The sequence below is a fragment of the Lepus europaeus genome, chromosome 1 (assembly GCF_033115175.1).
Source record: "Lepus europaeus isolate LE1 chromosome 1, mLepTim1.pri, whole genome shotgun sequence".
Taxonomy (NCBI): domain Eukaryota; kingdom Metazoa; phylum Chordata; class Mammalia; order Lagomorpha; family Leporidae; genus Lepus; species Lepus europaeus.
In genome coordinates this window covers 45,942,144-45,954,273 of record NC_084827.1, presented here as the reverse complement: position 1 = coordinate 45,954,273, position 12,130 = coordinate 45,942,144, and the positions used below count along the sequence as shown (strand labels likewise).

The 12,130-nt window shown below is 47.3% G+C and overlaps 1 protein-coding gene across 2 annotated transcripts in view; it reads left to right on the top strand.

Moving 5' to 3' along the window:
* Positions 1-1,155: 1,155 nt before the first annotated feature.
* PUS7 (pseudouridine synthase 7) overlaps positions 1,156-12,130 on the top strand; it is a 52,100-nt gene continuing 41,125 nt past the window's right edge. The window contains exons 1-4 of one of the 2 annotated variants that reach the window (XM_062215180.1): positions 1,156-1,277; positions 9,217-9,646; positions 11,041-11,125; positions 11,250-11,351. In XM_062215180.1, the coding sequence (XP_062071164.1) occupies positions 9,249-9,646; positions 11,041-11,125; positions 11,250-11,351 (585 nt within the window). In that variant the 5' untranslated portion in view covers positions 1,156-1,277; positions 9,217-9,248. Of the gene's footprint in view, positions 1,278-9,216; positions 9,647-11,040; positions 11,129-11,249; positions 11,352-12,130 lie in introns of both variants that reach the window. The other variant, XM_062215129.1, reaches the window with a different exon arrangement.

The following is a 12,130-nucleotide window of genomic DNA, read 5'->3' as shown; positions in this document are numbered from 1 at the left end:
ATAGCCCAAAGACAAGTGATTGTGCAATGATTAGGACAAAAATGCTTGAGGTGCTTAGGTGAATAATCTTTAGAGGAAAGCAGTATAGAACTTCAACAGTCTGAGCAAATTATGTCTCACTCAGTTGATCTCACATGATAACCACACATCGAAAATAAATCTAGTGCCAGGTCCAGTACTGTGGCATAGCGGGTAAAGCTGCCCCCTGCAGTGCCGGCATCCCATATGGGCACCAGTTCAAATCCTAGTTGCTCTTCCAATCAGCTCTCTGCTAAGGTCTGGGAAAGCAATAAACGATGGCCCAAGTCCTTGGGCCCCAGCACTGACCTAGAAGACCCAGAAGAAGCTCCTGGCTCCTGATCGGTCCAGCTCTGGCCATTGTGGCTATTTGGGGAGTGAATCAGCAGATGGTAGCTCTCTCTGACTCTCTATAACTCTGTCTTTCAAATAAATAAATAAATCTTTAAAAAATAATAAATTTAGCACCAACTTAAGGACTTGAAACAACATACTGGTTTTTCACTCAGGGTTGAAATTCAGCAAAATATTAGATTTGAAAACTATTAGGAGCTTGAAGTTGGTCAATAAATATCTGCTACGTGAAGAGCATTAGAAAGGGGAGTGAATAATTTTTCTTTACACAGAAGCATAGATCAATCTTTGCATCAGGTTTCTTGATGCAGATCCTCTTGGGAAGTCGCCCAATGATAGGAAAGGGGAAAACGATGCTCTTGGATCCACGACATGGGAGGAATCCCAGGTAGAATAGTACATTCCCAAAGCGCTTTCTCTTTTCACAATAGTAACCTGCAGGGTACAGCGCAAAGAGAAAAGGCCCCAACCAGGTGTTCGAAGTATTTACCAGGACACAGCTAACCAGGGCGCAATCGCTGTTTCCCAGGCAGGCCTATAGGTCATTCTGCGCATGCGCAGGCCCGGTGGCAGCGCCCGGAAGCGCCGGGAGAGGTGGGGGGATGCGTCGGCCTCGGCGGGTTCCAGCCTGTTCCCGCCTCCGAGGCGCCAGTGGGCGTGCCCTCCTCCACGTCGGGCTCCTCCCCGGGGCGGGGCCGACCGGGCCGCGGCGCGTCGCTGCGCCGCACGTGTGCGAGCCCGGCGGTGGGGAGTCGGCCCCGCGCGCGGCGCGCTGCTTATGTTCGGCCCAGCCCGCGGCGGCTTCCTCAGCGTGCTCCGCGGCGGCGCCACCCTCCTGCTCCCTGAGCGGAGCGCCGGCTTCCTAGCCGGCCGGCTCGCTCCACGCCCAAGCTCCCAGGTTCGGGGTAAGTACTGCGGGCCAGGGCCCCGGCCTCAGGGGCCGCACCCGGGATGGGAGTGCCGACTGAGCCCGCGGGGCCTCCATTACGGCCGGGCCGGTGGGTCCCGCTCTGGAGCCGGGCCGGGCGTCCGGGGGCGCAGCGCCCTGCGCGCTCTCCCTGTCCGCCCGCGGCGCTGTCAGCCCGAGGCTCCTCGTCCCACGCCCGCGTTTCTTCGCCTGGCCCTAGACGTCCGTTGAGCTCTTCTCCCTTCCTGAGAGAGAAAACCAGCTTTTTTTTTTTTTTTCTCCCCTAAGCACTTCTTGGCCGGGCCCCGGGCTCGCGTCTGCTTCGTGCGGGGACAGATCCCCGAGGGGCAGCGAGCGGGTCGGGGCTCGAAGCTTTCCACGCTCCCGAGCGCCGTGCGTGGTTCGCGAGTGGCACGGGGATCCTGAACTCCAGCCCTGCACTAGAGGTTCGAAAACCTAGTGCCTGATGAGAATAGGGGTCGGGGAGAAGTTGCCTTTTTCAGATACTCGGTCCCATTATCAGATTACTTTTTTGCGTTCTGAACATGCAGGGTTAGTAAGGGTTAACACTCCCCCCCAACTGCTAATCGTTTTTGAAATAATGGAGGCGATCTGTCAGAAATCAGCGTGTACAGCAGTACTGAAAAAAGAAGTGCATGGGCAGTCATATCCAGTTATGAGAAAAACGTCCAACAACTTGGATTTATTAATTTTTTAAAAAAAGGATTTATTTTACAGAGTGGCACAGAGTGGGAAGACACAAACACACACTATTGGAACTCTACCTGGGTCTCCCACGTGGGTGGCAGGAGCCCAAGCACTTAGGCCATCTTCTGCTTTCCCAGGCACATTCACCGGGAGCTGCTGTGATAGGGAACGCCGGCATCTGCAGCACCAAGGTGCTAGCTCCTGTGTTTATTATTTGACAAGGCCTCTTGAACTTGTCTTTTGCTGGAGGCTGGGACAATACAGGTATTAATTGGAGACACAGCTTTTGCACCCAAGTTGGAGAAATCACAGTACAGCTTTAGGGTTGACTCAGGTGTGCTGGGACCATAAGCCCTTTACATGCGCCCTTGGGAGTGCCTGGCTCTCTCACATACATCTTTCACGTCTAGTTCTTCCTTCAAATCTTTGCTCCAGATCTTCTTACGGAGGCGTCTCTGAAGAGCACCCCTCCTACTCTAGCCCTCTTACTCTGCTTTGTTTCTTTGGAGCTTGATTCTGATATCAGTTTTTATTTTGTTCTTGGATATACACTCAAATTAGAATGTAAACTGTGTGAGAGTAGGGGATACTCCATTTTTTCCCCTGGACTATCACAGTGCCAGACAAATATTTGCTCAATAAGTATTTGTGGAAGGAACAACGCTGATAGATTTAACCATTTTACATATTGGAATGTAGTGTGCATTACATAGTTGGCAGCTGACAGGTGATGACAGACACATTATAAAAGTGAAAACAAAAAAAAAAGGCCGGCGCCGCGGCTCAACAGGCTAATCCTCCGCCTGCGGCGCTGGCACACCGGGTTCTAGTCTTGGTCGGGGCGCTGGATTCTGTCCTGGTTGCCCCTCTTGCAGGCCAGCTCTCTGCTGTGGCCCAGGAGTGCAGTGGAGGATGGCCCAAGTCCTTGGGCCCTGCACCCCGTGGGAGATCAGGAGAAGCACCTGGCTCCTGGCTTCGGATCAGCGCGATGCGCCGGCCGCAGCACGCTGGCTGTGGCGGCCATTGGAGGGTGAACCAACGGCAAGAAGGAAGACGACCTTTCTCTCTGTCTCTCTCTCACTGTCTAACTCTGCCTGTCAAAAAAAAAAGACACACTATGAAAGTGGCAGTTGTTGGCCGGCGCCTGAGGTGTCGGAATCCCTTATGGGCGCCAAATTCTAGTCCCAGTTGCTCCTCTTCCAGTCCAGCTCTCTGCTGTGGCCCAGGAGGGCAGTGGACGATGGCCCAGGTGCTTTGGCCCTGCACCCCCATGGGAGACCAGGAGGAAGCACCTGGCTCCTGGCTTCGGATCGGCATAGCTCTAGCCGTAGCGGCCATTTGGGGGGTGAACCAATGGAAGGAAGACCTTTCTCTCTGTCTCTCTCTCTCTCTCTCTCTTTCACTGTCTACAACTCTACCTGTCAGATAAAAAAAAAAAAAAAAAAACTGGCAGTTGTTGATGGTTCTGAAATACAACTATTAAGCTCTTTCAGATAATCATTTTGGAGGAAATAATGTTACAGGACTATTTTCAATGTTTTAACATTTTGAAAATGTTAAACTTTGTTTTGAGTGAAAATGTTAAATTATTTTTTTAAAAGATTTATTTATTTATTTATTTGAAAGAGTGACACAGAGAAGGCAGAGAGAGAGAGAGGTCTTCCATCCTCTGGTTCACTTCTCAGTTGGCCGCTACGGTCAGAGCTGTGCCCGTCCGAAGCCAGGAGCCTCCTCCAGGCCTACCACGCAGGTGCAGGGTCCCAAGGACTTGAACCATCTTCTACTGCTTTCCCAGGCCATAGCCAGGGAACTGGATTGGGAGTGGAGCAGCCGGGACTTGAACTGGTGCTCATATGGGATGCAGGTGACAGCTTTACCCACTACATCACAGTGCCGGCCCCTAAACTATGTTTTGAGTAAAAGTGTTAAACTTTGAGTGTAAAGTATTATAAATATTTTCTAATATTTATTTACAATTTTTTTTTTTTTAATTTACTTGAAAGAGGTCTCCCATCTGCTGGTTTACTACCCAAATGCCCACAACAGCTGGGGTTGGACCAGGCCAAAGCCAGAAGCCCAGAACTCAATCCAAGTCTCTCATGTGAGTAGCAGGGACCCAGCTACTTGATCCATCATCTGCCACCTCTCAGGGTGTACATTAGCAGGATGGTAGAATCAGAAGCTGAGCTGAGACTTGAACCCAGACGCTGTAATAGAGAATGTAGGCATCCCAAGTGGTGTCTTGACCAAGGTACCAAATACCTGTTTTAAGTATAGAGGATTTTAAAAACTTAGGTGGGGGCAGGCATTGGCCTAGTGAATAAACCTCATATGAGATGCCTGTCTGTGTTCCACATCAGTATGTGTGGGTTCAAATCCCAGCACTGGCTCCCTGCTAAATGCGGACCCTGGAAGGCAGCACTAATGACTCAAGTACCTGGGCCCTGCCACACCCCCTATAAGAGATCTGGATTGAGTTCTTTGGTTCCACTTTCCACCCTGGCCCAGGCCTGGCTGTGTTGGGAATTTGGGCAGATAGGAGCTCTCTGTCTCTCAAATTAAAAAAAAAAAAAAAAAAAAAAAAAAAGATGTATTTGTAGTGGAGCTAATGAAAAAGATTTTTAAATAGAGTTAAAAATTTAGTAACATTTCTATTCTCATTTGGCTAGTTTAGAATGCAGAGAGAATACAACCTATTATTTTACTATGCCCTCAAAAAATCATTAGGACTTTTAAGTTCAAGGGAAAGTGTCAATGGTGTTCATTCTCTTTCTGGTAGTTAGAATCTGGCTTCTGTCCTATGGAGATTTTTATTTGACAGTTAATAATTTATTTAATTTTTGTCATTCAGAGGAAATTATTGTAATGACTTTTTTTGTGTACTTTATTTTTTGTATTCATAATACTTGAGCCTTCTTCTGTCATTACTGTTGAGAGTAGTAATATGACATTTCTTTAAAAAAATACAACAAAAGTTCATAAAGCTTCTTAAACCCATCATTTTACATCTTCAGGTTAGAGTGCTTGCATATGTATTTTTGGATTTTCCTGAATGTAAAACTGATTTCCCTAAGCCTCTCAGCTTGGGTCAGTCTGGATTGTTTTATATTTCTGATTGAATTCTTTTGGGCTTGGCCGGCGCCGTGGCTCAGTAGGCTAATCCTCCGCCTTGCGGCGCCGGCACACCGGGTTCTAGTCCCGGTCGGGGCACCGATCCTGTCCCAGTTGCCCCTCTTCCAGGCCAGCTCTCTGCTGTGGCCAGGGAGTGCAGTGGAGGATGGCCCAAGTGCTTGGGCCCTGCACCCCATGGGAGACCAGGAGAAGCACCTGGCTCCTGCCTTCGGAACAACACGGTGTGCCGGCCGCAGCGCGCCTACCACTGCAGCCATTGGAGGGTGAAAGGCAAAAAAGGAAGACCTTTCTCTCTGTCTCCCTCTACTGTCCACTCTGCCTGTCAAAAATAAATAAATAAATAAATAAATGAATTCTTTTGGGCTTGTTTCATTTTCACAAGATCACTTCTCCTGTCCTCCTATCCTAAAAATTGCATTTCACTTCAGTCTTCCTTTTCATATAGTCCTTGCTTATGAAGACACTAATTTGAGTTCTGTCTCCCATGGTCTAGAGGTTTGCAGAGCTGTTTTAGTAAACATGTTCTCAGCTTCTTGGCATAAAGGGAAAAAGTGAGCAAAACATAGTAACTGATTAATAATTTATACTCCAATAATTATAAATTATAGGTGCTGTGTATGTTAAAAGCAATCATTTGACCTGCGCCACAGCTCAATAGGCTAATTCTCTGCCTGCGGCGCCGGCACACCAGGTTCTAGTCCCAGTCAGGGCGCCGGATTCTGTCCCGGTTGCCCCTCTTCCAGGCCAGCTCTCTGCTGTGGCCCAGGAGTGCAGTGGAGGATGGCCCAAGTGCTTGGGCCCTGCACCCCATGGGAGACCAGGAGAAGCACCTGGCTCTTGGCTTCGGATCAGCACAGTGTGCCGGCTGCAGCAGCCATTGGAGGGTGAACCAACGGCAAAGGAAGACCTTTCTCTCTCTCTCTCTCTCTCACTGTCCACTCTGCCTGTCAAAAAAAAAAAAAAAAGCAATCATTTTATGTTTTACAATTATTTACCTTCATTATTTTTTTTGAAAGAGATCATCCATCTGCTGGCTCATTCCTCAAATGCCCGCGGTTCCTGGGGCTAGGCCAGGGCCAGTTTGAAGCTGAAAGTTCAGAACTCACTCCACGTCTCTCACATGGGTGGCAGGGACCCATGTACTTGAACCATTGCCCACTGCTTAGTTAATATATAGTATAGGGACATTGACTTAAAAATATAAAATTTCATTGGAAATAGTAAAGTGAGATTAGTTAATATGCTTGTCTTGGAATTGGATATATCAAGAAAAGAGATCTAATTAGTGTCCACAAATATTAAGAAAAAGACTGTCGGGGCTGGTGCTGTGGCGCAGTGGGTTGATGCCCTGTCCTGAAGTGCCAGCATCCCATATGGGCTCTGGTTCGAAACCCAGCTGCTCCACTTCTCATCCAGCTCTCCGCTATGGCCTGGGAAAGCAGTGGAAGATGGCCCAAGTCCTTGGGCTGCTGTACCCGTGTGGGGGACCTGGAGGAAGCTCCTGGCTCCTGGCTTTGGATCAGTGCGGCTCCAGCCGTTGCAGCCAACTGGGGAGTAAGCCATTGGATGGAAGATTTCTCTCTCTCTCTCTCTGCCTCTCCTCTCTCTGTGTAACTCTGACTTTCAAATAAATAAATATTAAAAAAAAGAAAAAGACTGTCAACCTAAAGGCCTGTTTGTTTATTATTAAAACTTTAGAAGCATTTAAAAGAGAAAAGCATGATTAGTCATTAGCTCAGAAAACAAAACAGGCATAAGGAGTGTTTTTGTTTTTACTTTCCCAGATTCAGCAATAGAGTTCTATTGTGTAAGCCATCAATAATAAATATTAATGACCAACAGTTGATGAGAAGGAGCTGTAATAGACCTCTGACCAAGTCATCATATTTCAGCTTTACAGAGAAAGAAACTGAGCCAGGAGAGGATGCGTGACCCGCTTAGTGAATGGCAAAGCTAGATCTGGTTCCGAGGTTGTTGAGTGTGTTTTCTCTGCATCGGGCGCAGAGGTAGATACTCTGCTGGGCCTGAAGTTCCTGAGCCAAGCTGCACATGTGGCTCTGGGTAGCCAGCCTTTCCTTCGTCTGTGGGTTCTGGTCCCTGAAAAGGCAGGATGATCTCCTGGTAGATCGCTGATGCCAGCCAGGAGCCTTGTGGGTTTTGGGCAAGAGTGTATGTGACACAATTGACAGCTGCCTACAGGACGTCATTTGGTTGTCCTCAGGGACCTGTAACACTGCAGGACCATAGATGGGCTTGTCTTCTCCCAGCACCCACTCCTCGCGTATCAGGAAAATCTCTGCAGAGCTCTCAGATCCCCAAGGCAGAAAACCTGAGTCATGCTGGCGTATTTCCTCTTTGCCCCACATTTGTCACCCAGATCTGTCCCCACCACTTAATGTTTTTTAATGTTCTTCCTATTCCGTCTCCCTTGCTTTAACCTTAGATCAAGGTATGCTAATTTCTTGCCTAGACTACAGCTGAACCCCACTTTCTTTTTAATGAGGTGCCATGATATCTTTCAAACTCTAGAATCCAGTTGTGATTTGGTTTTTAGGATGCAGTTCCTTCTCTTTAGCCTGATGTGGCTTCTGCCTGCCTTCCTAGTTTTACCTGCAGGCTTGTTCTTTGTGTGTTTTACTAAAGCTGCACAGTGCGTGATGTGCATTATGGGGTTCACCCAGTGCCTATGCTTTCCCATACCCTTGCACATGCTGTGCCCTTGACCCCAGACACCCTTCTCCCACTTTTCCATGCTCTTTCTCTTCCCTGAGCTTCAAAACTGGCTCAGGTGTCCATTTTTCCATTTTTAATCTGCCGTTCAGCTTTTCTCTGACACTCTTGCTCTATCGTCTCTTTTGTCTTCTGTGTTCCAATAGTACCTGTCTAATGCTTGGTCCTTTTGCTTAATACATTGTGAATGGGCCAGTTAAATGATCAACTGTTGGGTTTTGGTGGTAGTTTTTCTTATTTGAGAGAGCTCTTATTCACTGTTTCACTCCTCAAAGCTGAGAACTCAATCCAGGTTTCCCATGTGGGTGGCAGGGTGGTGGGCGCTTGAGCCATGACTGGTGTCTTACAGATTCTGCATTATCAGAAAGGTGGAGTCAGGAACCAGGGCTGGGAATTGAATGCAGATATTCCAGCATGAAACATGGGTTTTTTGTTTTTTGTTTTTTTTTAAGATTTAGACAGTGAGGGAGAGACAGAGAGAAAGGTCTTCCTTCCGTTGCTTCACCCCCCAAATGGCCGCTATGGCCGATGCTGCGCCGATCCGAAGCCAGGAGCCAGGTGCTTCCTCCTGGTCTCCCATGCGGGTGCAGGGACCCAAGCACTTGGGCCATCCTCCACTGCCCTCCTGAGCCACAGCAGAGAGCTAGACTGGAAGAGGAGCAACTGGGACTAGAACCCGGCGCCCCAACCGGGACTAGAACCCGGGGAGCCGGCGCCACAGCTGGAGGATTAGCCAAGTGAGCCGTGTCACCGGCCCCCGTGCTTATTATTATTATTTTTTAAAGATTTATTTATGTGAAACGCAGAGTTACAGAGGGAGTGATCTTCCATCCACTGGTTCACTCACCAATGGCGGAAACATTGAGGCCTGGGCCAGGCTGAAACCAGGAGCCAAAAACTCCATTCATGTCTACCACATGGGTTGCAGGGACCCAAGCACTTATGCCATCTTCCACTGCTTTCCAGGTGTATTGGCAGGGAGCTGGATCAGAAGTGGAGTTAATAGGACTTGAACCTGTGCTCTCAAATGTGATTTAGAATGCCGACATCACACGAGGAGGCTTAGCCCATTCTGCACCACAATGCTGGCCCTTGAGTGTGCATCAGTGAATGTGCTTACACACTATTTTATTTCATCAGTTTTTGAGGAGATAATTACATAGGCATGAAACAAAATCCAGCTGCTACAATTGGTATTCAGTGAATGCGGCAAGTCTCCTGCTGGCTCCAGACCCTCTCCTAGAAGTATATGCCATTGTCAGGAAGAATTATGTAAATGAATTTTAGCATCCTATCAACAGAATTAACTGTGCTTCTCTATGCTTTTTCAGTGATTGTTACTTTGTACTCTCCTCTCTTCCTAAAAGGTTCTCTTAAATGTTTTCTTGGAGCTTTAAAGATGGAGATGACAGAAATGAGTGGAGTGTCCCTGAAACGTGGGTGCGTGGTTGTTGAGGATAATGTGACCCCAGCTGAGGAGGCCAAAAAACAGAAAATCTCAGAGTGCTGCCTGCCTGCAGGTGCAGATGGGCCAGAGAGTGAGGGTCTACCCGGCAGTGGAAACACGCCTGGGCCCCCGGAGGCTGTCAGTACTGGGACAGGGAACAAGAATTCTGACACTCAGTTGGAAGAAGAAGAAGCAGAGGAAGAAGATGGCCTTTCAGAGGAAGAGGAGGAGGAGGAGGAGGAAGCAGAAAGTTTTGCAGACATGATGAAACATGGACTCACTGAGCTTGATGTAGGCATTACCAAGTTTGTAAGTTCTCATCAAGGATTCTCAGGAATCTTAAAAGAAAGGTATGTATAATTTATGTGTAGTTGTTTCAGTTGTACTGGTTGGTTTCTCTTTTTGTCTATTTGAAAGAGAAAGAGGGGCTGGCACTGTGGTGTAGCGAGTAAATCTACCGCCTGCAGTGCTGGCATCCCATATGGGCACTGGTTTGTATCCTGGCTGCTCCACTTCAATCCAGTTCTCTGCTATGGCCTGGGGAAGCAGTAGAACATGGCGCAAGTCCTTGGGCCCCTGCACCCACATGGGAGACCTGGAAGAAACTTCTGGCTCCTGGCTTCGGATCAGCGCAGCTCTGGCCGTTGCGGCCAACTGGGGAGTGAACCAGTGTATGGAAGACCTCTCTCTCTCTCTCTGCCTTTCCTTCTCTCTCTGTGTAACTATTTCAAATAAGTAAATACATAAATCTTTAAAAAAAAAAAAAAAGAGAGAGGGAGGTAGGGAGGGAGAGACAGAGAGACAGACACAGAGAGAGACTTTCTCTTTGCTGATTCACTCTAACCGCCCACAATAGCTGTCGCTGGGCCAGAACAAAGCTGGGAGCTGGGAGCTCCACATGGGTCTCCCAGGTACTTGAGCCATCAACATTGCTTTCCAGCAGGTGCATTAGCAGGAAGCTGGATCAGAAGTGGAGGTGGGACTCAGTCCCAGCACTCCAGTTGGGATGCTGGCTTACCAAGCAGTGACTTAACCTGCTGTGCACCAGCACCTGCCCCTATAAGTTGATCAAGGGAAGATCCTCCCCAAAGTTGTTGGAGTAAGTAAAAATAATTTCCTGGTGGCCTGCATTGTCACTGAGTGGTTGGGTGTTTTTCATTTTATGAAGATAAATTCTTTGAGAAGGTTTCCAGTTTTCTCCTGAATTTCTCTGATAACCTTGAGTGCTTTCATCCAAACGTGTCACATGTACAGTAGAAGCAAAGTGGTCTTTGAAGCCAGAGGGTCTGGGTGTGAGTCCGTTTCAGCCACTTAGTACTTTCCTCCCCTGAACCTGAGTTTCCTCATCTGAGAAATGGCTTGAGCATCACACTGGGGTTGTTGAGAGGATTTCAGAATACCTCATGACTTTTGTGTTCTGATCCAATTAACCAGTTAATCTGTTATGGTTTAATTTAGTATGGGCTATCTGTATGATCAGAGGGTTACAGAAACTTTTATTTATTAATGCATTTTTCTGGAAAAAAATTCTGGTATGAAACATGAGCCAGGGTATGGCTTAGCATTCATTAAGATGCCAGAAAACATACCTTCATATGAATTTATGCTGAAGATTAAAAAAAAAATCCCTTGTTTTACACAGTAATTGGGTTTTATTATTGGTAAACTTTATCCTTTAATAGAAAATATTAAAATTAATAGAAAATAAAATTTTCTCTGAAAATTCCTATTTTCTTTCAACCAGGTACTCCGACTTTGTTGTTCATGAAATAGGAAAAGACGGGCGGGTCAGCCATTTGGATGATTTATCGGTCCCTGTGGATGAGGAGGTAGCAGTGCTCTCAGTCATCTTCTATTAAAAAAAATCACGCCTCATAGAGATCGTGGCAATGCAGAGCTTGAGTAGCTGTGAGTTCTGTGTGTGACTCATTGTGTGTTCTCTTTGTTTTAAAGGATCCTTCAGAAGATGTATGTACAGTTCTGACAGCTGAAGATAAGCAGCGATTAGAAGAACTCCAGCTTTTTAAAAATAAGGAAGCCAGTGTTGCCATCGAGGTACTTAGAGCAAAAGAGGAGGTTTTTTGGTAGAGGAAGTAGGTGGGGGGCAGGAGGATTTTAGGGATTTGGGGGTTTGGCTGCCTCTTTTTGAGTGAATGCCATGAAGTCTATTAAAGAAATTGTAATGGTTAACCAAAGGTTAACAAGGGTGACCTTGCCCCATTTGGTTTAGAAGAGCAGTACATTAAGAAATTTTTTTTTGTTTTAAAGATTTATTTTATTTATTTGAAAGGTAGAGTTACAGAGAGGCAGAAAGAGAGAGATCTTCCATCCACTGACTGGTTCACTCCCTAAATGGCCTAAATGGCCAGAGCTGTGCCGATCCAAAGCAGGGAGCCAGGAGCTGCTTCTGGGTCTCCCACACGGGTGCAGGGGCCCAAGGACTTGGGCCATCATCTACTGCTTTCCCAGGCCATAGCAAAGAGCTGGATTGTAAGTGGAGCATCTGGGACTTCCATATGGGATGCTGGCACTGCAGGCATCGCCTTTACCCGCTAGGCCACAGCACTGGCCCCAAGGAATGTTTTTATCTGGGAAGATAACCAGTATCCAGATAACAATAGGGAAAAAAGGTCATGTTTTAAAATTTTTTTCAGTGACCACAAATCAATGACAAAATCTGTTGTGTAGAACTCAGGAATGACAGAGAACTCAGGAGTGACAGTTACATAGTGCCTGCTGCTGCCTGTTGATCAGATGTGTAGCCCTCAGGGGGCAGTAGTGAAGGCTTAAGTGCTTGGTTTCCAGCTATCCATGTGGCAGACCTACATTGAGTT